A 25,348-nucleotide genomic window follows, 5' to 3' on the forward strand; every position below is an offset into this window, starting at 1 on the left:
GACAGGGCGCCCTCAACTCTCAAGTGCTATGGACATAAGTGGAAGAGGTTCTCTGTCTGCTGCCGTGCACAGGAGATTAACCCTCTGCGGATTACGGCCCCTCAAGTATTGCCGTACCTTCTGTCGTTGGCCAAAGCTGGACTGGCTCACGCCTCCATCAAGATACATCTAGCTTCCATCTCCCGATACACCAGAACTACAGGACGGGCGTCCTTGTGGTCTCATCGCCTCGTGAAGAAATTTATGAAGGGACTATTCCGATCGTTCCCGCCGGTGAAGGCCCCTGCCTCGGCGTGGGAGCTCAACTTGGTGCTGACCAGGCTCATGAGGGCCCCATTTGAGCCTATGCATTCGGCACTGTTGAAGTTCCTGTCGTGTAAGACAGCATTTCTCGTGGCCATCACCTCCGCACGACAAGGTGGGAGAGATCCAGACCCTATCTTGCAAGCCTCCATACTTGACTTTTCACGACACAAGGTTGGTGCTGAGGATTCACCCCTCCTTTATGCCCAAGGTGCCGTCGGACTTCCACCTCAACAAGCCCTTGGTGTTGCCAGTTTTCTTCCCGTCGCCTTCGTCGCAGGGCGAGAGGACTCTGCACTCGCTGGACGTAGCTAGAGCACTGAAGTTCTACGTGGACCGCACAAAGAGTTTTCGGAAGACATCACAGCTGTTTGTGAACTTTGGACATGTGAATCAAGGTCCGAGAGCCTATTCGACCAGAGCGATCGCTTCTACCACGGCGTTCCTGTCTGGTGTGCCCCTGCTGGACATCTGCAGGGCTGCTACGTGGAGGTCGACGCACACCTTCACAAGATTCTACTGCGTCGATCGGGACTCGAGGGAGGAGTCCAGGGTCGGCCAAGCAGTGCTGCGCAACCTGTTCGCTTAAAGTGAGCCTGGTGAGGAGGTAAGAGATGCTTAATGTTGAGTTGTTGTATTGCTTAATGTTGAGCCTGTTGCCACCTCCCGTGGTTGTGCATGTGTATACTGCTATGTATTCTTATATTCATGAGCATGTGAATCCATGCCAGACCCCATGCTGGAGAAGGAACAAGTTACTTACCTGTAACTGTTGTTCTCCAGAATGGGTCTGGCATGGATTCACATGCGAACCCTCCCTCCTTCTCTCTGCGGCTCTTCACTTGGTCATACTGCCACTTTACGCGCTACCAAATCTGAGGATGGCTGCCAGGGGAGGGGCTTAGGGAGAGGGCAGTCATTGGCTGGGGGCAGTATGACCCAGAGATCAGTGATTGGTTACTACTAAGAAAGACAGATCAGAAACAAAACTGATACTGATTCTTTTCTTTACCGAGGATTCCCAGCCTGGCGACGGGGAATATTCATGAGCATGTGAATCCATGCCAGACCCATGCTGGAGAACAACAGTTACAGGCAAGTAACTTGTTCCTTCTGCTGATCTGCGTATCCTATACGATGTGTCTGTATGAAGTTTTATAAACCAGTATATTAGGCAAGGTGAGATACCCATTTTTAACATTTTCAACCACAAGAGGTTACGTACTACACTATCGAAGGCTGCGGGCATATCAATCATGGCCATATAAACCGGATAGGAGTTCTTAAGTTTTGTACCTGCTTTTAAATGGGCCTTTATTGTGGCATTTGGAATGGTGCTCATTTCTTTGCGAAAGCCTGTTGGAAATTTAGAATACAGATCCAAATTCTTAATTTCTTTTTCTAGTTCATACGTTCATACAGGAGCAATTTTTTGCAAAGATCTTAGCTTCTGTGTTGATGAGCGAAATGGGACGATCGTTTTCTGGAAGTGAGAGATCGCCCTTTTTGTATATTGGAATGATAATAGTGGAGGTCCATGATTGCGGAATCTGCCCAGTGTTGGTGATATTCTCGAACTTATTTTTTAAAATTAGAGTCCATAATTTTATGTCAGTTTTATAGACACACGGGGGTATTCCAACCGGTCTGGCAGATTTTGGATAGGATAGTTTGGTTATTGCCTATGTTATATCAGCGTTAGACCATTGATAACAAGTAAGATCTTTATAATTGAACAACATATTCGGTAAGTTCCTAAATGCTTCTGGGAATTTCAAATTTATGTGGGATATAGTTACACCAATTGGTTTCAGGAATACAATAGGAGATATCGCAGCATTGGCTTTGCTTTTTATAGTTTGCCATATTTGTCTCGTGTCATGTCTGCATATGGCTTTTATTAGATTACAATTCACTCTATTGTAGCTTAGTATTCTCAGATGTCTGAGGTTACTTTTATATTTGTTTGTGCTGTTTCAAATAACTAATTGAGCTAAGGAGCCCTTTCCTTAGAGTTCTCAATTCTTTGTTTTTGTCACGTTTTAAAGTTTTGATAATCGGGTCGAAGAGATGTGTGTGAGATTTAGGCTTACTCTTGGTATGAAAGTGTTGTAATGCAGAATAGACTATCTCAGAGCAGATTGTCTCCAGATTAACAGTCAGTATAGTCTGATCTTTTATGATGTCTTCTATCTGCCTCGATACATATGCAGAAAATTGATGGCATAGGTTCACATTCCGTATGAGGGATATCAAAGAGCGGTCCATTTCTACATGGACTATTGATAAATCTAACAGTAAGAGGGTGCAATCTAGCTTGAGTGATAGCTGAGCATGATTGCCATAGATGATCTGGTTAGTGGCCAACGGTGATGCTAACTGCATGATGCAATGGGAAAGGCATATATAATCGATCGTTGAGCAGGTGTGTCCTCTACTCCAGGTTGGGCACTGACCACTGTCAACGCCTTGCATCACATCATTGTCCCAAACTTCAAAGTAGAAGTTCCAAATGGAACCTCTCTTTCTCATAATATCTTTACCTTTTTTAAGTTTTCCTTTCATGCCAGTGCGACAGTCTGAGTTAAAGTCTCCAGCTAATAGAATATCCCAATCTCCTTATTTTATCGTGGGTCTCAAAACATTGATCTAGCTCATTAAACATGGTTTCCTGCAAAGTATTTGCAGGGTTCCAGTATAGGCTTATGGTTAAGATCGATCTATATTTCTTTTTAGGAAATGTCAAAGCGATCGCTAAGATATTCGATGTTTCCCAAACTAGTTTTGAGTCAATTCCATATGCATTATTTATTATGATTGCTAAGCCTCCAGATGGACGCCCAAATGTAGAGCGTTTTGCTACAGAGCAGTATGTAGTGCAGGCCTCTATAGAAAAAGGCTCCACTTTCATTGTTTCTTGGAGTAGAATTATAGTAGGATACTCTGCAGGAGACAAAGTGCTAAACCAAGTGAAAACCGCAGGAATTCCACGATAGAATTTTTTGGTTATCGGTTTTCGGTGGCTATTGTTGGCTGGTATTTGGTTGTGTAGATAGGAGTGACTTTATCATGGGTTCTACCCATGCGATATGGGTTTTTTCGCCTAAAAGGGTCAGGAAATCCACAGTGAGAACATTTTTAGCAATATGGGCTACATTCACCACATTAGTGGATTCTCCATCTTTCCTATTATCTGGGGGGGGTGTATAGGCGAGGTAGTCTTGGGCACCAGGTACCTTCAGGAAGGTAGAAAGGATGAGGCCGTGATCTCTAATTTCTGCTCTGCATGACCAAATAAATTTGAGTATGTGCTCGGAAGACAAGTAACACATTGAACGATTGTTATTTGCCTTTGTCAACGAGACCCTGAGAATATCCTCAGATTTCAAATTTCTTAGTTGAAGAATATGAGAAAATAATCCCAGCAAATTACAATGATTTAAAGGTGGAGAACGTGGATCACGAGTAAGCGGCTCAAAGCCGATAATATGAGCGTTATTCTTGTGAGATTGGACTAAGTGCTGCGTGGATTGGTTAAGTTCTCCTTTCGTATGCGAAGCATCATTGGGCTGAGTATTTTTTTTTGGGTCATAGAAAGGACAACTGCAGAGATCGGCTGCGTAAGAATTTCCATCGAAGGAAGCTGACTAGTTATGCCAGTAGCCGTTTCTCTGTCTTGGATGACTTTACTCAATACCATCAAGAGTTCCTCTCTCAAGGACGAAGTATTATTTATTTGTGGCTCAGAGTATGAAGAGGTGGGTATGGAAATGATTGCTGAAGGTTGCAAAGGATTTTTGGGTGGTATGAGCTTTGCAATCCTCTCATAAATGATTTCCTCCTTTGCAATTGCTTTTCTGGGGGACGCTAGGATTGGTTCGCCAACGTCATTTTTTGGACATGTTGTTTCCATCAAAGGTAGAAACCTTGAAAAACTAATCCCATGTGAATGCAAGGACAGAGCATTCACTGTGGTTGGAGATGAGATTGAGATATTAGGGTTTGCTTTTTCCATCACTGTTTTCAGCATCGTCGCTTTGTCTGGTAGAAATTGGACTTTACTTCTTCCATTAATAACCATTGAAGCGGGCTTTTCAATTAGAGGAAGTATTATACTCTTCTTTAAATCAGTAGTGCAAGCGGCGCTATATATTTTCTTCACTTGCTAACTTTGAACTGATGTTGCCACAGGCATTGTAGGTGGGGGAATTTGCAAACTCGAATCTTTTCGTTGAGAGTCGTGTGAAGTGCAGCTTCTTCACTTACTGGGAGGTAGGCACTTAAGTTCGATTTTATTGCTTTCATCGGTAATTCACACATCAGTTTTGGGTTTTTAGCTCTAGAACACGATTTGTGGGGTTGTATAGAACTGGGCTGTTCTATTAAAGTTTTTCCTATAACTGCAAGTTTTTTAAAGGCAATTGAGTTATTTATGCAAGACTGTACAATGGGAGTGCATTTCACTGGGAGTAACATGTCCTGACTTTCTTTACAGAGCTGTTCAACATCAATAGGGTCGTCTTCAATCGTTATGACTTCAGTGTCATTAACAGGGACCCCTGATGAGGTAGTTTTGGTATCACTTGGTATTTTATTTTCAGGTTGGGCTTTGTTTTTATTCTGAAGGGCCTCCTTTTGCCATTTTGCATAGTGTTTGACAGTGCGTAAAGGAATTTGGTTAGCTCGTCTCGAGAGCAATCCATTCTTCAGGTTCACTGAAAATCTGCTACCCTTTTTTTTGGTTCTCAATAGCTTTTAATAGAATTGAGGGACTGTCTGGGGGAATCGGCATCATTGTGGTAGGGCATAATGGCTACATTGTAGGCCACTTTTAACTCATCTATGGCCATTCACAGATTTTCCAATTCCACCGTAACCGGACATTCACAAGAGTTTGATTTCTTAGAAGGTGTGATTGGAGTAGTTAGAGGTGCGGATGGCATAATTGCACCGGTTTCCCCTGCTAGAACATTACATTGTGATGCTTTATGCTCACTAGATTGATTATTAGTGTGTATTTGTTTTTGTCAAGTTCTTGTTTGTTCATCATAATTATTTCCCAACCCAATATGAAACCTTCAATCTGATCCTTTTTGGAACACATCTGTCTCATCGTAGATTTTATGTCACGACGTTCTAGGTGAGAGAGATCATGTCCCTTATCCAAAAGATCAAGTATTTTGATTACAACTGGAAATGTGTGTGGTGTTCTCCCTTCAATAATGTCCTGATGAGAAGAGTGCATGGAGTCTTTGGAGTCAAAATGGATCTTTTGGGGATGATTGGATTCGGGGGGAAAGCTCAACATCTATTGGGATTGCTTCCTTATTTATATCAATATCCTCATCTGAATGATCAAACTCAACTGGAGTCTTAAATAATTGCTTACTAGGGAACTGTCTCTGTTCTGGGGAACGTGGTACTAAAGGTGTAAACATCCCAATTGATTTTCTCACCTTTGCATCAAGAATTGCCATTTTACTCGTACTATCTTTAAGGGAGTGTCTAATTCGCACTTTGACTTTTTCCTCAGTTTCAACATTGATTTTTGGACTGGGTTCTGTGTGTATTTGGGCATTATGCATAGAAGGTGGATGGCTAAAAGGTGTCACGAAGTCTACTAGAGGGGGTGCCGTGCAGTCGGCTCAACGTAGGATTTTCCTGCGCAGAGCATTGAGTCAATACTTGAGCTTGTAATTGGTGGAGCAGATATGTCCATCTTACGACTGCACAGCCCAGTCGCCATACCATTGTAAAGTCAAATATAATCTCTCAATGAGGCTGCGTTAAGAAAATTAGTTAACCTCTGTAGTCGGTGCTCTTGGTTACTAGAGAGGTAACACAATAGCAGAAAACAGTTGAGGAATACTGGGCAAGTACTAAAAAAGACACCACTGTTCGCTTTCAGTAAGGAGCACAGGAGTGAGCTCCGGTTTGTAAATGTTATTGAGGAGTATGAAATCAAATTTTTAACTTCCAATGACTATGCATAGTGTTAGTAGAAGAGTCAGAAAATGTTGAAAAGTGTTAAACAGCCGCTAAAGCAAACCTTGGTGCATGCTTTAAGTGCAGGGCAGCACACAGGAGAGCTCAGTTTGTACTCTTTATTAAATGATTTAAATTAACTCAGTTAAAGGAATGGTTCGGTCAAAAATTTGTATTGCCCCTACGGGTCGGCCATGTGTTTTTAAGCCTAAGTCGCTCGATTTTAGAAAAATTTCCTACGGACCTTACCCGAGTTTTCGTCCATTAAACGCACGCGAAAACAGGCACCAGGGAGCCGCCATTTTGTGATAATCCTATCACTTGCCGCATCGCCCTGGCTGGCCTGCTTTTGCGGCACTAAATCATATCCCCCGCCGCTGAGCCTGACATTATCAAAACATTCATATTCCCCGCCTCTCTCTGTGACGTTACTGTGCTGCATAGGCAAACGCGCCCAGTCGTCTTCTACGCGACTTCACACAGAACCCCGAAACCAACACAGATCAGCTCACAACACAGCGCGCCACAATTCGGAATATGAAACTGTACTTTAAAATCAAACAGAAACACGGTCAATTTGGTAAAGTACATTTATTTGACATTAAATGTTTATAGAATATTCAGCAATTGCCATATGAACTTCGAAAGTCATTTATTTTCTTTTATCTCTATCCGCAAATCCGTAAAATTTTATCGTGAGTCACGCACTGTTCCTTTATGGTACACAGGGTGTTGGTTTTCGTTCAAAGAAGCACTTTTGTCGCACGTTGAACCGCAAGGCTGTTCCATCAGGTAGGCACTAGGCCAGCGTAAAGGGTGATATGTTGCTTCTAGCCGCTAGTACCGCGTAAGGGCATATGGGCCCTTAGCGATCGTCCCATAAGATCAGAATGGTGCAGTTGTTTACATTAAGCTGCAGCTGGCGGCTGAAGAAACCGTCTGCCGGTGTCTGAAACTGGTGGCAGTGGCAAAAGGGAAGTATATACCTGTTTTGAAAACATAAAATGTATAATTAGTCTCGCCAGCCGATCTTTATTAATATTATTCATTTTATTTATTACGGCCAAGCTGAAACTATTTGCTTTCAAGGATAGTGCAATGGAGTATGTTCGGCTCTAAAATCAATGCGAAAACTACCGAAATAAATCGAGGTTAGTACACAATGAGAAACGACTTTTTGTCTACATGCGTGTGGAATGTGGACCTGCATGCCCATGCGCCCGCTACAAGGACGATCCCACAAACGTTTCCAAAGCTCTTCATTCATTCATTTATTCATGCATCCATTCATTAATTCTTCATTCCGGTGTAAAAGCGTCTAAAGAGTTACTTTCATTATATTTGCAATTTCCATTGTGTCTCTGCGTATTGCAGTCCGTAAATCCCACTGTGCTCTTGACGATTTTTCGTATACTGAACTAACATGAAACTCGGTCTAGTTTAAGAATTTTCTGCCTTATCGTCTCTTACGTTATTGCACCCTCCAACCCCCCCTTCAAATGAAGTTCTTTCGGCATGGTCCCTGTCTCTCAAGGTCAAAAAACAATAGAACCCTATACTGCCAGTGCGAGTTGTGGGCCTCTTCAGGGCACGAGCTGAAAATCAAAGCCGCTGACCTTCACTAGAAATGAGCATACATTCTTTCTTTGCAACATCCCGTAGTAAAGCCATCTGTGAGAACTTGAAGTTTCTGATCCATCTATGTAGTGCACCTCAATGTGCAAATGCGAACTGGCTTCTCTCCCATCTGCAACGGCTCGCTTGGCGCGTTCTAAGGCCCCCAATTTTGTCCTCGTTGTCTGCGAGCCTTGAAGCCCCAAAGAACCATAACTATTGAGACTTTAAGGTCAGGGAAAGTATAAAGTACCCGAGGAGTTGAGTTGAAAGTGAGATTTATTGTTTGTTTTATTATTTGCAATACGCAAGCCTCCCCTCGGTTAACAGTGCCCAGCATTTATAAGAGATTGCGAAAATTAGTTACATCAACAAAAATATATACATACACATATAGACAAGATCAGCAATATGAGGTGAATAGAGAGAGAATTCAAAGATGACACCCAAGTAGTTCGGCACCCACGGTGGTGAAGGTAGGGGTTAGGGTTAGCGTAATTTGTATGCACACTGTACAATAAAATGTATTTACAAAAAGACAATCGTATTACAATTATTTAAACCGGCATTTGTACTTTACAACCAGCTCTCCTTTGGGTGGACATGGCACAGTGGCAATGTTTGGTGGCAATGGATCAGTGCTCTGCACAGAAACGTTCAAATTCCATATCTGTGCTTCTCTAATACAGCAACAATAAGGCTTTTGACAAAGTCGAACTCCATTTCCTCATAGACTGGTTTGATCACCCATTGCTTACTTCTTTTTGAAAAGGCCTTAGTGTAGCGAGGCATCCTTACATTACCCTTAGTCCTAGATTGTTCACGGCCGAGATTCTCGTTATGGGCCAAGACGGCAAGTAGAGTCCTATGGCTCATGCCCTGTATGCTGAAATGCAAGCGCTTTGGCCTGTACTTTAGGCACATATTGTGGAACACCTCCAAACCTCCTGTGTGACAGAATTCTGTCAGTCCCCTCAAATCTCTTGATAGTTTTATCAAACATCTTCTCAATGGCTTTGTGTGTCGGTGAAGATGGATTCAACCACTTCTTCTTCCGTGCCTCCACTGGGGATAAAGGGCCATGTTCACATTGGTGGAAATGAAGGTTTTCTGACCAGCGGTGCACGTTGGTACAGTGGTGCATCAGTGACCGCCATTTATCAAGTAGCATCTCCGCTGACCCTTCACAGGTTTTGGAGCTCGACCAAAGATGGTTGCTGATAGACTGGGACCACTCTGAAATACTTTCCAAACCTTTTTTTTTCCCTGCAGCCGAGATTTTCTTATTGATTGATTTAGCAAGATGCCATACGTCAAATTGATGTTTAATATGTGGGTACTGCTTTCTCATTGTCTTGGCAATAGAAACGTGTCTGTCCGTCCTCTATGCAGATTGCAGATATTCCACTAATTTTATAAATCCTAGTTTCTCCATGGCCACTGAGGATGTACATTGTGTTACCTGCACGACCACCGAACTCACAATTTTCTTACTATCCATGTCCTGAAAGTGGTAGGTGCAGTACTTGGCAGAAAATCCAGGGCTGTCGCACTGTCCATTGCCGGCTAGCCTGAATCGTTTGCCTTCGAATGTACTTTCTAGAGACAATTGTTCAATTTTCCAAGCATCACTAATGGCCGGAAACAGATAATCATGTTGGTATTTGTAGTACTGCGTTTTTGAAATGAAATGGAGTCCCACAAACTGAAAGAAAGACTTTAACTTTCTAAAACTGGAGCCACTAAAAAGTGATGCAGCTGCACACAGTAGATTGCCTGCTGGCAGTTTCCCCCGCATCGGTTGTGCAGACCATGAGAATGTATGATGTAATCTACAGGCGGCATGTATTGCGACGTTACTGCCTTGTTTTTGACGAGTCACATGAATCAATGGCTTCCCACATACTTTCCCTCTGACGGAATGCCCACATTTCAGCATACTTATAATATCCATCAAACAACTGTCGAATACTATGCATTTGTCTTCTTTCATTAGACTGTCCTCCTGCGTCAAAGTTGTTTCGGCCAGTGACGTTGAGGACATAACACCACATTTGAAAGAAATATCGCTGCTATCAAGTTCTGATGCGTCCGTGAATGCTGCTGCTGGTTCATTCTCTGTCATTTCAACATCTGCTACTTCAACATTGATGGGAGAACACAACAATGTTGACAGCTTTTTTGGTGGCAATTTTTTGGCGGGTGTAGATTGTGTAAATTGATCTGCGACTACTTCAGAGTTATCTTCAATACATCCAGTATCATGTTGTTGCCGTGGTGCGGTCGTACTGTAGCAATGGTCCAATACAACTTTGCCGGATTCTCCGGACACATTCATTTCATTTTCTGTACATTGGACATGAGCATCCCGAGTCTCAAAACGCCGCGTCTGAATTAATAGTTCCTCCATAGCCTCCATAGTGTAAATGGTCTGGCAAGCAACATCTCTCATTCGCTTCACTGTCTGTGTATGTATAGTTTGTAGACCCACGGGTAATTAGAGGACAGATTGGAAAAGGGATGCTCAGTTTAAACACAAGATAAAGTGTAGTACAATTGACTTTAAAAAAACATAAAATAGTCCCCAGCACAAAAAAAATTCTAAAGTTATGAACTGTTTGTAACTGACCTTATTTTTGTTTCTTTTCTTTGCAACTTTTTTGACTCGACCTTCAACATCTGCACGCTGTTGCTCCGATACGTATCCGCATGTCTCCCCTTCCTCTTGCGCTGCAACGACTATATTTTCTGTATCCGCATAGACAGCACGGAATGAGGCTCCATCGACTCTCTGAAACAGTATTTTCGTTACTGTGTATCAAAATATTGTTAGCATATAACGCACGTGAGGACGAACACACAAGTACATCTCAATAGCCAAACACGATTTAAACATTGTGTGGAACAATCAAACGACAAGTATTCGAGCTCTGATGACCTAGTTCGATGTAGCTGTCAGTATCCATACCTCTGGCTCTGCATGGACTGCCACGAATGATTGTATTGAAGAGGAGGCATCAGCAACTCCCTGAAACACAGTACTTGCGTTAGTATGGTTTTCAATATCGTAAACATAACACACACTTGTGGTCGACGGCACAAGTACATATAAAGAGATAACCACAAATGTTGCATTGTCTAAAAGAATCAAGGAATATTGATGGGATCTTGTGATTGTAGTGGAAGCTCCATCATCTCCCTGAAACACAGTACTTGCGTTAATAGGGAAGAAAGTATAGCAAATGGAATCACGTTATATGATCACGCTCGATGGAGCTGTCAGTATCCATACCTCATGCTGCTGAAGAATATCTAGGCCTGTTGTCAATGTGGTGCGCACTTCCGAAACCTGTTGCGCCGATTCGTATCCGCAAGGTCCCGCTTTCACCGGAATTACTTGAATGTCAGGCTCTGCATCAAGCGCGTGGGTTGACGATTCAACAACTGCCTGAAACATAGTATTTGCATTAGTAAGGATTACAATATTGAAAACGCAACACACGCTTGGGGTCGACCGCACAGGTAAATATGAACGGCTAACCACAAATGAAACATGGTGTAGAACAATCAAACGACAAGTGTTCCAGTCCTGATGATCATGGTCAGTTGAGCTGTCAGTATCCATACCTCGGGCTGCTGTAAAGCATCTAGGGCTGTTGTCAATGTGGTGGATGCTTCAGCATCTCCCTGAAGGACAGTACTTGCATTAGTATGGATAACACTAATTATAACTGAAAACGAACACCAGGGGACGACAACTAAGGTGTATATCAATTGGAAAGCACTAACCAAACAATTGGTAAAATAATCACACGATACATAGAAACTATTACTTGACATGCATAAAACAAGTCTGTAGCGGAATAGCCAAGTATGATTACCTGATACGCGCTAGAAGTGGTTGATAACTGCGAGCATGTGACGGAAGTAGAATGTTCTTGCTTCAGATTCAAGGGATAGTCAAGAAGTTGTAAAGGTAAATTATTGTTTGATAATGAAATGCCAATATTTAAAATTGCCATGTAAGGAGACAGAATACTTGAGTAATGTGCAATATAGCACAGTTCCCTGTGCCCATATATAGATTTCGTTTGTGGGTTATGAAATCTTAAAAATAATATATTGATAAATGTCATTATTCAAAAAGCTATAAAATATCAATGAATCCATTCGGCTACCTACACACTACCGCAAGGCCTAAAGCTAAAAACAGACACTTGACTCACCAGTGGCGGATTGTGGACGAATAGAGTGGGAATAGCGTTTGCGAGCAATTTTCGTGTCGATCGCCGTTTATTCTTCTTTGTTACCCAAGATGTGGTGTACATGTTCGAGGGAAAGTGCCGGCTGCAGATGCGGTATCGATCACCCCTCTTGTCCTCAAAGACTTGTTGGACTCTACTTTCCAGCTCATCCAGTGGATATCCGCAATGTCTGACCCATTTTCTTATTCGATCAACAGTTTTCGGGAATACATGCATTGTAGTGCCTTCAGATTTAGCATGGGTCTTCGAAGGGCAACCGCTAATCAAACAGGCAGGCATTGTTGAAAATTCTGAAAAGTAAAAATCAAGATTATTATAAAACCTTGATGAATAAAAATGTCATTAAAAAGTAAATGAACGATACCATGCTCAATGCAAGGTTTGTTTTGGTCGCCGGAACTATACCAGTTCATCATGTGCGGCTTAGTATTTGCATAAGTTACAGAAATGTTTTAAATTATGTGACTAAACTCTGAACATGTGACTCGTCCCTTGGATGTTCTGTCTTGCACGAGAAGGAACCATGCTTACATTATAGACTGGACCCCCGAAGGATGCAATTCGATGACAATTGACACAGATGAAAATAAATAGATCTATTGATAGCATAACAATTGAAACTCAAGTCAATAGCAATGAGACCAATGACCATAGCTCTATTGGGTACTGTAATAGCAACTAGATTGAAATGTAAAAATGACCGAAATATGACTAGGATACATGGCCTTACCTTGACCAACAAACAGTTGGATTCAGCAGGCCGAGTAGTATGTTGCAGGAGAACAGGTAGATGGCCACAGGTAGCACAATGACGAGTTTGCTCGAAGCGGTCACAGATAGCACGGCGACGAGCAGATTAGCATAGATCTCAGTGCTTCTCAGGTAGAAGATTCAGGAGTTGACTTGCAAAGCACAAAGATGTTCTCATGAGACATATCAAGTGGTTTATAAAGTATTAGAAACAGGGGTGTGTTTGTGAATGAATGACATGTGTATGTCGTGGTATTATGTCTATTGCAGGGGGGCGGCCTGCCTCAGGGGAGGCCTGCCTGGAGACACAGGGTCTGAGGAGGCCATGTGAGCGATGGCCCCTGGGCGTGGGATACCTTTTGAAGTGTACATGCTGTTTGGCACCTTGGCCGTTTGCGCCCGTCACAGCCCCCCATCCCCAGGTGAGAACTGCCTTTGATAGAGGGGGTGGGATGGATGGGCCTGGGGCGTGCTGTCAAGGGTTTTGACCCATGTTGAATTATTAGACTGGGTAGATGTGGGGATGAGCTGTCGCCGCCCATCATTCTATCCCAGAACCAGGAGAACCGCGCAGTTTTGCGCACACCAAAATGGTCGCCTGACCTGCCACCCACCAGTGCGAGCGTGATAGGCCCAGGAGTGCCATGAGTGAAATGTGTGCCAAAGGAAAAACAGCAGTGCCGGTGGCTACAAAAAAAAAGCGCTTTGAAATCACCTTGGTTTCTCTGAAATGGAAGCTAAAAATGCCTATTTTAAACATCGCAAGAGATTCAAAAATCTCAATGAACACCAGCAGACATTTGGCAGAAGGTAGACTTGTGTGCATACAAAATCTGGAAAGCGAAAGAGCGCAAAACAATGTTTATAACAAAACTGGCTGAGCTGTGGATGTCAGCAGCTGAAGTGAAATTGGACTGAAAGACACTAAAATCTAAATGTTTAAAATAAATGAGTGACCTACTGTTGAGTGGTACATAGTTTTCAACTGTTAAATGCCATAGTTTTGAACTTAGAATCAACGTTCTAGCTGCATGTGTAAAAATTGCAAGTTTGGTTCAAATGTAGAAAACTGGGAACTAAAGTGACATTTAGCTGAAACCTGGCTTGAAGAGAGTGAATTCTGCCCGGCAATTACCCCCGACAGGAGTGAAACTTGCTCAGCCACTCTTCCCAGGTATGGCTGCATTCTGCTGCCCCCACCAAAAGGAGATGACACCTCCCTGATTGAATCAGGGGAGGAGCACCTGGGGACTACAGGAAACTAAACAAAGCACTGTCCTTGGCCCAGGCAAATTTTAAATTAGGGGGGTCGTAAATGGCTTCCTCTTGGAAGGAATCTGGGAGGGGCACTGCATCTGTGAGCCAGCTGAGCTTGGGGGAAGTGGATAAACCAGAAATTCCACCATGTGCTTTGGAAAACCACACCCCTTTGGGGCCAGAGCATAATTTTAAAAAGATGGATAATTCATAGTGCGGACTTGTAAAAATGATATAAATAACATCATCATTCTTGTGATTTTTCTGTGCACATTTTAAGAGGTGTTAGGACCCTGTGGTATGTTCTTGGGGATAGTAGCGGAAAAAAGGTTGTTACTCCAAATGTATGCATGTTAAAAATCTGACACTTTATCATCTGAAACCCATATCCCTGGTGCACATTTGTGTAAAATCTAGAAAGGTTTAGGGGTCGTTATCTGGATGAAAAGGGGAGAATTCTGTCATAAGTGGACACGACATCTTACAAAGACAGGGATCGATGGTTCGGTGCTACAGAAAATGTTAACTGGACGTATAATATTAGAAAAATGGTACATAGATAAATATGTATTTGGATCAGAAATAGATTTGTGTGACATTTGACAAGGGGAGGATCCTCTGACCATAAACCTACCTCATCACTCTGACTCACAACCCAGTTCCCCCAATCAAGGGAGAGAGGAGGAACTGGCCAATGATAAGTTGAGAGGGTTGGGCATAGAAGATGAGCCGACCCTCCCACTTTCTAAACACGTAAAAGGAGACTGTGCAGGACAGGTAGAGACATTCACTTCCCACTTCAAGCTGATTTCTTGTGGAGCGTTTTGCCAGAAGACACCAGATCCAGCACTTAGACTTCAAATCCAGATAGAGACCAGAACTTTGAATTCAGACTTCACAATTTGTCAGCATGCCTCAAAATCCTTTGCAAACTGATTCACCCCAGACTTCCAAGGGGCACATCAGAGTAAAACAGCTGGGCTGAGCTGTTTGATTCTGGCCTAAAACCCTGTGCCAGAAACGCCCAGAAAGCAGAGCTGTACCCGGAACCAGAGACCAGACCGCCGTGCAGTGCCAAGAACTTTTGCCAGAACCAGAGATCCAGACAGCTGTGCAGTGCCGCTAGCAGAGCTGACCCAGATCGCTGTGAGCAGAACCAGGCAGAGACCGTCCGTGGCGAGGGAACCGCAGTCCAATCCTGACCCGATCCGTGGCAAAGTCGCATTCCTGTCCAAAATATAGTGTGAGTACCGCCAGAACTGTGCAAAACCCAATCTCTTAGTTTAAAATAATCTAATTCAAACTATTTTAACCTATCAAGAACTGCATCTTAGAAATATTGTGTTCCTTCTGTGATCTCAAACCTGAAAACTGTCATCTGTCATTCTGAGCTTGATTTTTCTTTTGACAATCTACCTTCACGAAATCGTCCGTATCTCCGGAACCGTTTGTCCTAGGCACGAAATTTTCCAACGAACCCAGAACCGACTTTCTATTCATTATACTTTTTCCGTAATCGCGCTCGACGCACTCGGAAAAATTGCAACGAATTGCGATTTGGCTCAATTTCTTACCTTGGCAAAATAGCAGCTCCTTGCTTTCCTTTGCTGAAATTCGTTTGCAACCTGACAATCGTTCATAGAGCATCGCTAAAGTGATCCTGAACTGATTTAAAGTATCTCTCACTCACCCTGAACCTCCTATAGGGAATTAAAAGCAATTTGAGTATATTTTTCACTTCATTGCCACCACATTTAAAAGGATTTTGCCTGTGTTTAAAATCATCCTTGTGATCTAAGCTTGCTAGGGGGGAACTGAATTTGGATTGTACTGTGATTGTATTCCTGAAGACTGTGTGTGTTACTTCCACCTCCTTACATTGCATAGAGGGGGGGTGAATTGCCAAAAGGGGAAAAGTGATTATATTATGTTTTGCTGAAATCATATCAAGTTTATTCCTGTGTTGCTTCTTTTCCACCTTGCACCATATAAAGCATTCTCAGATACCTTATCCTCTACACTACTCCTAAGTAGTTACCCAGTGTGCTAGTATCACATCACCCACTGTCCTATGTCTAAGTGTGATATCAATTATTAATTTATTATAAAAGTGCGATGATTATATATATATATATATATATATATATATATATATATATATATATATTGTTTAATTCGCAAATAAACCTTTTAAATTTGCAAAACAAACTTACTTCTTGGCTCAGTGGGGTCAGGGGGATTCTGAGAGAGGGATGTTATATAAGGGTTGTCATCCAGAGTACACGAACTGGACATAAAATATATAAGTAAGGGCTTCCCTTGAGCAATCCCAGACAAGGCACTGACTTAGTGGGACTGCTTGATTGGAGTCTTTAACAGTGCAGATAAGGCACAGGAAGACTGCTGAATGGAGACACACTTATGTGGATTGCAGGGGGGCGGCCTGCCTCGGGGGAGGCCTGCATGGAGACACTGGGTCTGAGGAGGCCATGTGAGCGATGGCCCCTGGGCGTGGGATACCTTTTGAAGTGTACATGCTGTTTGGCACCTTGGCCGTTTGCGCCCGTCACAGCCCCCCATGCCAGCGCTCATCCCCGGTGCAAACAGGCTTTTGGCGTACAGGCAAGTGTGTGGGAGCGAGGGGCCATCAGGCCCCTCTCATCCTTTACTTCTCAGTAGAAACTCGTACCAAGTGCCTCCAGTAGTGGGTTCGCCCCTTGCCCCTTATGTGATGTTAACTTTGAATGACATTCACGTAGATGGGAACACTGAGCAGGACACGGGGCATCCATTTTTGTACCCCCTTTCCACTCCATTTTGGTGACCAGGCCTCACTGTGATAGTACAGCGCGCAGAGCACATGGCCCACAGCCTCGTTCCTACTCTGACTGGGAAACTCCAGAGGTATTTGCAACAGCTAATAAATGTAACACATCACTCTGAGATCACGGTCCTGCATGTGAACCGGCCTGAACCAAGCACATGGCTCGTTCATCTCCACAAACGTGTCCTTGCCCACGCACACTCGCCAGTGGAAACTTACTGCCATTCTGACCCTGTGTCCCTGCAAGGTATTCTCTTCATGTGCCAGACCACTGACCACGCCATGATGCCCACCTAGCAGATGCCCAACTAACATTAGACCCCTACTACAGTATATCGTTCCCTATCCATAACAAATGCCACATATCGGAGATTCTTGTGAGCACAGACCCACACTTCAAACAGTGTATTATAGCGGTCAAGACCCTTGACCTAAGGTCTGTAATCCAATGTTAATTGATAGTATAGATATGTGACTTTTATAGAGACATAACCGACTGAAAGACTTTGAACAAGTGTTATTTAGTGCATGCATTATTGATAATATATTATGTTAGCTTAGATAGTGACCACCCCGCTTCACAGCGACCTGAACTTCACCCATTTTGAGCACAGGTGTCTGACGTCCATCCTTGAATGGAGACGCACTTGATTGATTTAAAAAATCGAAACAACCGTTGTTAAAATATATGTGGTGTTATATTTTGTAGCTTATTTTGATGACACAAAAATACAAAACTTTACACATTGTACAGTTCAGGTTGCAGCACAGCTAGAGAAAATCCCCTGTACTGACCGCTGTCACTCGGGAACGTTTCTCTTATGGCACGAACGGCACAGGCGGGTATCACTCTTTGAACGCGGTGTTCAAGCCTCCCGTGAAGCCACCATGTAAAGGAACGATAGGCCACCAGCCTGTACCACCTGTGAAAAGGAATGAAACAAACTGTTTTTAAATGACCAAGATAAGTTTAATAAACGTTTGTTGTCAATGACAATTCTTGTAACTAATGGCATTCTGCTCGGACAAATGCTATCTAGACACTGCACACTATTGAAAGACTTTTGTGCGTTACAATGATATGTATATGTAATTTTGGATATAGTAGAAGACCATGAAATGGGAGTGGCATGACAAGCAGAGTATACTTATTCGTTACTCGGATTACGAGGACGAAAAGTTGCGTGAAGTTCGTGCATAAGCACCATCATTATCCTCAACACGGACCGTGTGAGGCAGGCTGCCCTGAAGTCTGGCAGCTCGGTGATGCATTGCGGTCGTGGCTCGCCTTCCGAAATGTAGGCCACGCATGCCGAGTTTTCACAGCAGCAGCAGTTCTCGTCCTCGGTTGGCATTAGCTTGCACCGATTGCATGTGCACCAGGTGGAAACACCGTCCATGCGACTAGGTCCAGGCTCTTCAGCTGTTGAATCGTCCTCCCAACTGCCGTCCGAAGACCCATCGTTTTCGCGTGTTTCCCTTTCCAGTAGTTCCTCCTCGGTATACTCGGGCTCGTACATGTAGGGCATTATTGTATCCATTGTGTGTTAAACTAAAATAATTGATAGTGGTGGTACTGGTATCTGTTCACACGGGCTACAAGCAACGAAGGTAGCTGACCAGAGCACAGAAACGAGTCACAGAATACTCGAAGTAGCACAGAGAGAGGAATGGAATAGAAAATATGCTGCTGTGTGTTGTGAAACGGTATGTTTATACTTATTGAGGAAAGAGGCGTCCTGCCATTTCCATGGCGACACGTCATTAGCTGAAGCGCAGCGAATGTTGACACGAGACGTGCTTTGGCGTTGGGAAATGGGCGGTACGCGTCTGCTGGTGACAGGCTCAGGGGCGGGGGATATGATTTAGTGCCGCAAAAGCAGGTCAGCCAGGGCTATGGGGGAAATGATAGGATTATCACAAAATGGCAGCTCCCTGGTGCCTGTTTTCGCGTGAGTTTAATAGACGAAAAGTCGGGGAAGGTCCATAGGAAATTTTTCTAAAATCGAGTGACTAAGGCTTAAAAACACATGGCCGACCCGTAGGGGCAATGAAATTTTTTGACCAAACCATTCCTTTAACATCCAATACGTATGCTTGTTGGTAGTGCAGAATTCGGACGACGTTGAAGTAGTTAATAATAATAAACAAACATTGTAGCAGACATTAGTGTTTGCGTTCAATTGTTGAGTAATGTAAAGTAACTCAGTTTATGCCTGTGTTTTATAGTAATAGAGAGTTTGCACGTCGCCAAAGAGAAATTGGGAATATAAACAATAAAACAGGCATTAGTGGTTACTTACAACTATTGAAAGGTGTAAAGTAACACAGTTAACCTTCAGTGCCTGTACGTGTTGATAATGGAGAGGTCGCACGGCGCCAGAAAGCCGTTAGAAATACAAACAGTAAAACAGACCTTAGAGCTTACTTGCAATTCTCGAAGGGTATAGACTAACACAGTTAACCTCCGATGCCTGTGCTTGTTGGTAATGAGGAATTCGCACGGCGTCCGGAGGGAATTAGAAGTGTAAACAAACAGAAGAATGGATCTTAGAACTTACTTTCAGTTATTGAATGATGTGAAATAGCTCAGTTAACCTCCGATGCCTGTGCTAGTTGACAGAAAGATTTTACACGGCGTCAGAAGGTGATTTTAGAGTTTTTATTTTTATTTTTTTCGTTTTTTTAATAACAAGTAGTAGAGCAGACCTTAGTGCTTAAATTCACTGAGACAGCACAAAGGTTTGCTCAGGAGTCAAATAAAAAAAAAAAGCTTAGTGGGCTGCTGTGAAAACAGTAACGCAGTCGTAGTTGGATTAGTAATACTAAAATAAGGGACGAGGAGATAAAGTGGAGTGCAGCTCTCTCAGCGAGCCAGCAAACGGCGCTACTTAGAGCAGGTACTTAATGCACGCGCAAATGCGCGCGGCACAGCAATTAAGAGGACTTCCGGGCGGAGGGGGGCGGAGCCACCTATATGAGCATAAAAAAGTGTTTCAGCAATATATACTTGGACAATGATGTAATATTTAGTATATATACTTGTTCAAGTATTAGAAGTACCAATAGAGTCCAGTAGATGTCCAAATGAGATCCAGTGACAGCTTGCAGGGCAGAGTGGCAAAGTGGCGTTCCAGCAAACAGCGCTACTTGGAGCGCGTACTTAATGCGAAGAAGGGTACTTCCTCTTCTCACAAAGGGTGCCGTTCATCATATAACCTCATTTTCCAGTAGAGATGGACTTAAAACATGGTCTTTATTTTATATCCCGATACCCCTCCTGAAAGGAAATATTTTCAGTGGTTATAGAAAACTGTCTTCTGTTTGCGGAACTGTGGTAGGAAACATTACAAGTAAGTAAATCTTTTCATAAATGTTCACTTCTCTCAGAGGTATGTGGTGCTCATTTTGGTCTGTGACATAACATGAATGAAAGGTGTAAAAAAAAAAAAAAGCCTTGCGCAAGGCTTTTATGCCTTGAATTCACGCCTCACCGCATTTTCATTCATTTGTGTAGCGGAGAGTAGTGCTGGAGCGAAACTTGCGTTTACGCCGCTCCCTTACTCTCGGCCATGCAAAAACTCTAGCATTTGCGCTCGCATGCATTTTCATGCGGGTGCAAATTATGGGGATCCCTATGGAGCGTGCCGGCTTTTTGCACCGTCAAAAAGCCGACAGACTACATAGGGATCCATTTTAAACACTGCCTGCTATGCATACATGGCAGGTGGCATTTTCCTTCTTTTGCACTGCAGAGGGCAAATAATAGTGGCGTACACTTACGTTGAGGTGTAAATGTAGCGGTTCCCCGCTGCCAAATTATGGGCCCATTCAAAATTAGCTCCCCTGTTTTGTTCAGTTCGTTTAAGTGCAGCAAACATCCTGCCTTGGAAAAGGTATGCGGGCCTGTGCATATTTGTGAACCAAGGATGCTCACTAATTCGTGTTGTCATTAGTAGAGATCCTTGAAAGTGCCATACTTGCAGCGATCTGCCCCTAAATTAACCAATGCACCCTTTGCAGCTTGTGACATTACCTGTAAAACTATATTTTTGCTTAGCCCATTGAAGCAGGCTGTGGCAGATGAGATCCAATGTTTTCCTCCAGCATGGGTTGGCTGCCTTTGCCAATTGAGAGGTAGGTTGCACCTCGAGAAGCAGAGAAGGTGGCAAACGGGCATTTCTTTGTTTCTTTGCGTTCTTGAGCATCCCACGCCCTGCCACCGCTAAACGCCAGCCAGGCTCTCTTGTCCATTTAGCTCGCTTGAGTTAAGGCACAGCTTCAAGAAAGATTTGGAAGCGGATAACCATTTAGAAGTAGGGGCTTCTGTAATGCATTAGTGCTTACGTTTGCATGTTTTAAGATGTGAAACTGCTCTATGTGCATGACACTACTGTTTTGCGACACTTTGTTCAGAACATACAAATGTGATAAGACATAAACTGTTTTAAAAAAAAAATGTTTAAGGAAAACCTATAAACCGCTTTCTAACTGTTTAATGTTTAATGCTTTTAGGTCCGATTCAATCCAAACCTGGACTCTCATGGCTGGTTGATTTCTGGAGGGCAGGCTGGGCTCGTCAGAGCTCACTGCATGAGAGGGCTGGCTTTACATGTTGGACGCAAGCTAGTCATGGAGTGCCAAGCCCAGTTCAGCACTATGCATGAGAATGAGATGCAGGATGAAGCGGAGTACATCCCAGAAGTGAGGCACAGTGTTGTGCAGGCCGAATAGTCGCAAGATCTGCTCATCTGCCCAGACACTAGCAGGAGGGCTAGAGGCTGTTTCAGCTCACATGGACCCATATGCCAGGCACTGACTGCGCACTGCTCCACGCAAGAAAACACTGCAACCTCTGCTCACAACCCGCACAGAGGATTCATCTTGCCTGAAGACCTGTGTGACTACAATGCTGCCTTGCTTGATCCTCTGAGGGATGATGAGAAGAGTCCATTTCTAGTCTATAAATAATTCAAAGAAAGTGTGATTTCTTTGAACATGCTGAGCCGAGTATTGTCTCTTCTGTCCCATCTGCATTCCCTGCTGATCCTCTATACTGCGTGTAGCACAGGACCGCATACTGTGCTGTGCAAATGTTGCTTAATACGGACATCAAAGTGATGCACTGGCCAAGAGTGCGCCCATGCCATTTCTCAATTCTCTCATGGCCTTCCAGTCATTCGGCTAAGTGACAGTCTGTTCCAGGCACATTGCTGGTGGTTATGGCAAAAAAGAGACTTGTGAAATAATGCAGTTCAGATTTTGGTTTGATTTCACATCATTTAGCATATATTGGTTCAGCGGTTAAACCAGTTTTCATCCAAATCTATGGGAATGGCTTTTTAGTCGTGAATGTCGCGATTAGACTTGTTCTCACGCCACCCATATTTTGTAATTGGTTGCACACACAGTTTGAAAGCCTTTTTAGAACGAACAGTCCCTATGGTGGTCATACAGTGCCCCTTTTCTGTTTACTCTGTGAAGTTTATTCCATATACTACTATAGTGTTAATAGTACTGTTTAAAACCTCAATCGTGGGATATGTTGTCACTCAAATACATCTCACTGTAAGCTGAAAGCAGCGCATGCCCTAGACAATCAATGCAACAGATCACATGGATTGGGGGTGGGGAGTATCCAGTGCAATCAAATGACCAGACACCGAGGCGGGAATCGCATTTTTGGGAACCTCTTGGACCACGATGGTGGTGGTGGTCCTCGTCACTTTGTCATTCTTCTCATGAGGGCTGTACATCTATTGTAATGTTGTTTTGATCATTTTCCCTCCCAAGTGACAATGTTACTATTTGAGTTGATGGCACTTGTAACACATGCAGATGGTATTACTGGCGTATGTCTAGTCCTCTGTTCAATATCCTATTGTTGCAATTGTCTGACTGGGGAGGAACAGTCACCATACACAGTTCATAGAGATCTAGATCAAAGGATGGAAGCTGGGCTTGTCTTTTTGGTGACCTAAAAGGACCATGTGGTGGTGTTTCTCCACATCAATGTATTCCTCTGCCCATGCAGAAGTGTTTCTTCCTAAAGATGTCTCGGGTTGCACCCTCATAAGCTTATTGTAGTATTTCTAGTTGCTTGCACAAGGTGTGAGGACCTTGCCAAGGCTTCTGGGCTTGGAGCTTGGCAACCGTGTAATTTTGGGGATGAATAGGCCATGGTGTCTTATTTTTGATGTTCCTGTTGATTCTTTGCAACCTTAACCCTGGAACCATTCTTACGTATTTAAAACACTATATCACATTGCAAGGCATGGACACTTGGGTGCATGGCATGTACTTGCAGTTCCCAGCTGCCCAAAACCTTGCAATATTGTGTGCTACTACACACACATTATGTTCTCTTGTCAATTCCTTTGGGCTAGCTATGGAGTCTGGTGGACAGATGGCATGGTGAAGGCGATGCTCCAGCTGTTTTAATCAAATGGAAATAGTCTTAATTATTTTAGCCTAGGGGAAAGCCAATACCATTTTTAATCGGGATGCACTTCTATATTGAATAGGGTTTTGTACCGAGCAAAACTGTGGGTAAATTGCACCATCTAGCCAGTGCAGGAGCCTATTCAAATGAGGAATGCCGAAAACAGATTTTTGCCCATTCTGTCCAGCAAAATATTGGGACGAGCTATTGAGCTAAATCCGATTGCTGTTTTTCACAAATAAACACCTGACTTAGGCTCAAGTGCTGTAGACCCCCCATCCAATGGGCCATACGTGTTCCATATAGGTTTGAGTTTTAGATTCAGCAGAACTGTCTACCATGCGAGCTAAAGAGAAAGCGTTACTTCTGTTACCCCTTCCATAATAAAAACACTTTCCCCCCCATCTAACAGACCTTATTGGGGGATTCTGTTAAAATCGGCATTCTCATCAGCTTGACATCCTCTGTAGAGTAACCTGATTATTGCCTCATCTTGTGACTCCACAGAAGAGGCCCATGCTGGCAATCTTTCAATACAGATCATTTATTTATTGTGAATTTTTGGGCAATGGACAGAAAATGGCGTGTTACCCTTTTTTTTTTTTTTTTTTTTTAAACTAATTATTCTCTTCCTCTCTTTTTCTAATGAAGTCAGGGTTTAGACACATGAACCTGCAGTTGTTGACTTGTACATAAGGATATGTTTGATGCATTGCCCTTTGTGGCAGCGTTAGGACTATAGCTGCGTGTGTGTGTGTGCGCGTGTGCGCGCTTGTGGGTGTGTGTGTGGGTGTGTCTGAACAACACATTGATGCATTATGTTTTTTTCACTTTGTAAGTATGTTTTATGAAGCTCTATTGGCCAAGTCAGTTTGTAAAATGAACAGTCATATATACTTTTGAGTTATTGCTTGCACCGATCCAAATGAACATGCGTGGGCTCCTGTCCCTACTGACAAGCCATACCATTGGCATCCTATGCCTACTGAACTTGCAGACTGGAAAAGACATACATTTGTTTTGAGGCGGCTTTAGCCAAGTGGAACAATCTTCTAAATTTTAAGCTGCACGCAGTCGCCTTTCTTTGTCCTCGCCCTCTTTGAGTGGACCTCTCCATTGGGGGATGTACCAAGCAGACAGCGTACAGCGTTTGTCTTCCTGGGTCAAACCTAGTCCTTAGGGCTTGAACTAGCCAAAACGGTCGTGGTGGATATTCTGAAAATGTGCCCATGGTACCACCCTAAATGACCAGGCACTTATGTGTATGTAGCAAATTAATCGTGTGGCGTGTATTTTCTCTGAATATACATAACTGTGCATGCACGAGAATTTGTAGGTCGTGCCCTGGGTTATTTGTATGGGATTGTATATTTATACACCTGTGAGGGATCACATTATTGAAGACAGTACTTCAATACGGTCCTTTCAAATGTTATTTTTCTGGCTGTAAGATTTGAATGCTAAGTCGCTCACATTGAGCTCTGATGGGACACTCTGGATACCTTTTGTTTAATAAAACAGCTTTTTTTTTAAACCACAGTTTGAAATGTTCTTCTTTATAGTTATTGTTTTCATTTAACGTGTGTCGCATAGTTTTGTAAACCGATAGATTTTGGAAAAGTGTGAGGTTCACATTTACTATTGAATTTCAGTTGAGAATGTAAGAATACGTCACTGTGACAAACCAGCCTGAATGAACTGCTCAGTAGATCGATATGGTGAGCCATTATCTATTATGACGCAATTATTCATCCTTGAAATGCTGATGGGCAAAATGCAATTTCTTCTATAATTCTCCATTTTCCCGTGGATACCATCCACCCACAGATTGTTCACCATAGAAAAAAACCTTAAGGGGTAGATTGGTGAAAGTTTCAGCCTCCGGGAGGTGTACTGCACCTCAGCATC

General features: G+C 43.2%; 1 protein-coding gene across 3 annotated transcripts in view; it reads left to right on the forward strand.

The window, feature by feature from the left end:
- Window positions 1-24,974, forward strand: part of GTF3C2 (general transcription factor IIIC subunit 2) — a 1,345,710-nt gene extending 1,320,736 nt beyond the window's left edge. For all 3 annotated transcript variants that reach the window (XM_069605483.1, XM_069605484.1, XM_069605482.1), the window contains one exon: window positions 21,514-24,974. In XM_069605483.1, the coding sequence (XP_069461584.1) occupies window positions 21,514-21,732 (219 nt within the window). In that variant the 3' untranslated portion in view covers window positions 21,733-24,974. The remainder of the gene's footprint in view (window positions 1-21,513) is intronic.
- The last annotated feature ends 374 nt before the right edge of the window (window positions 24,975-25,348 follow it).

This window comes from Ambystoma mexicanum, chromosome 4p, assembly GCF_040938575.1.
Source record: "Ambystoma mexicanum isolate Mex_15411 chromosome 4p, UKY_AmexF1_1, whole genome shotgun sequence".
NCBI lineage: Eukaryota > Metazoa > Chordata > Amphibia > Caudata > Ambystomatidae > Ambystoma > Ambystoma mexicanum.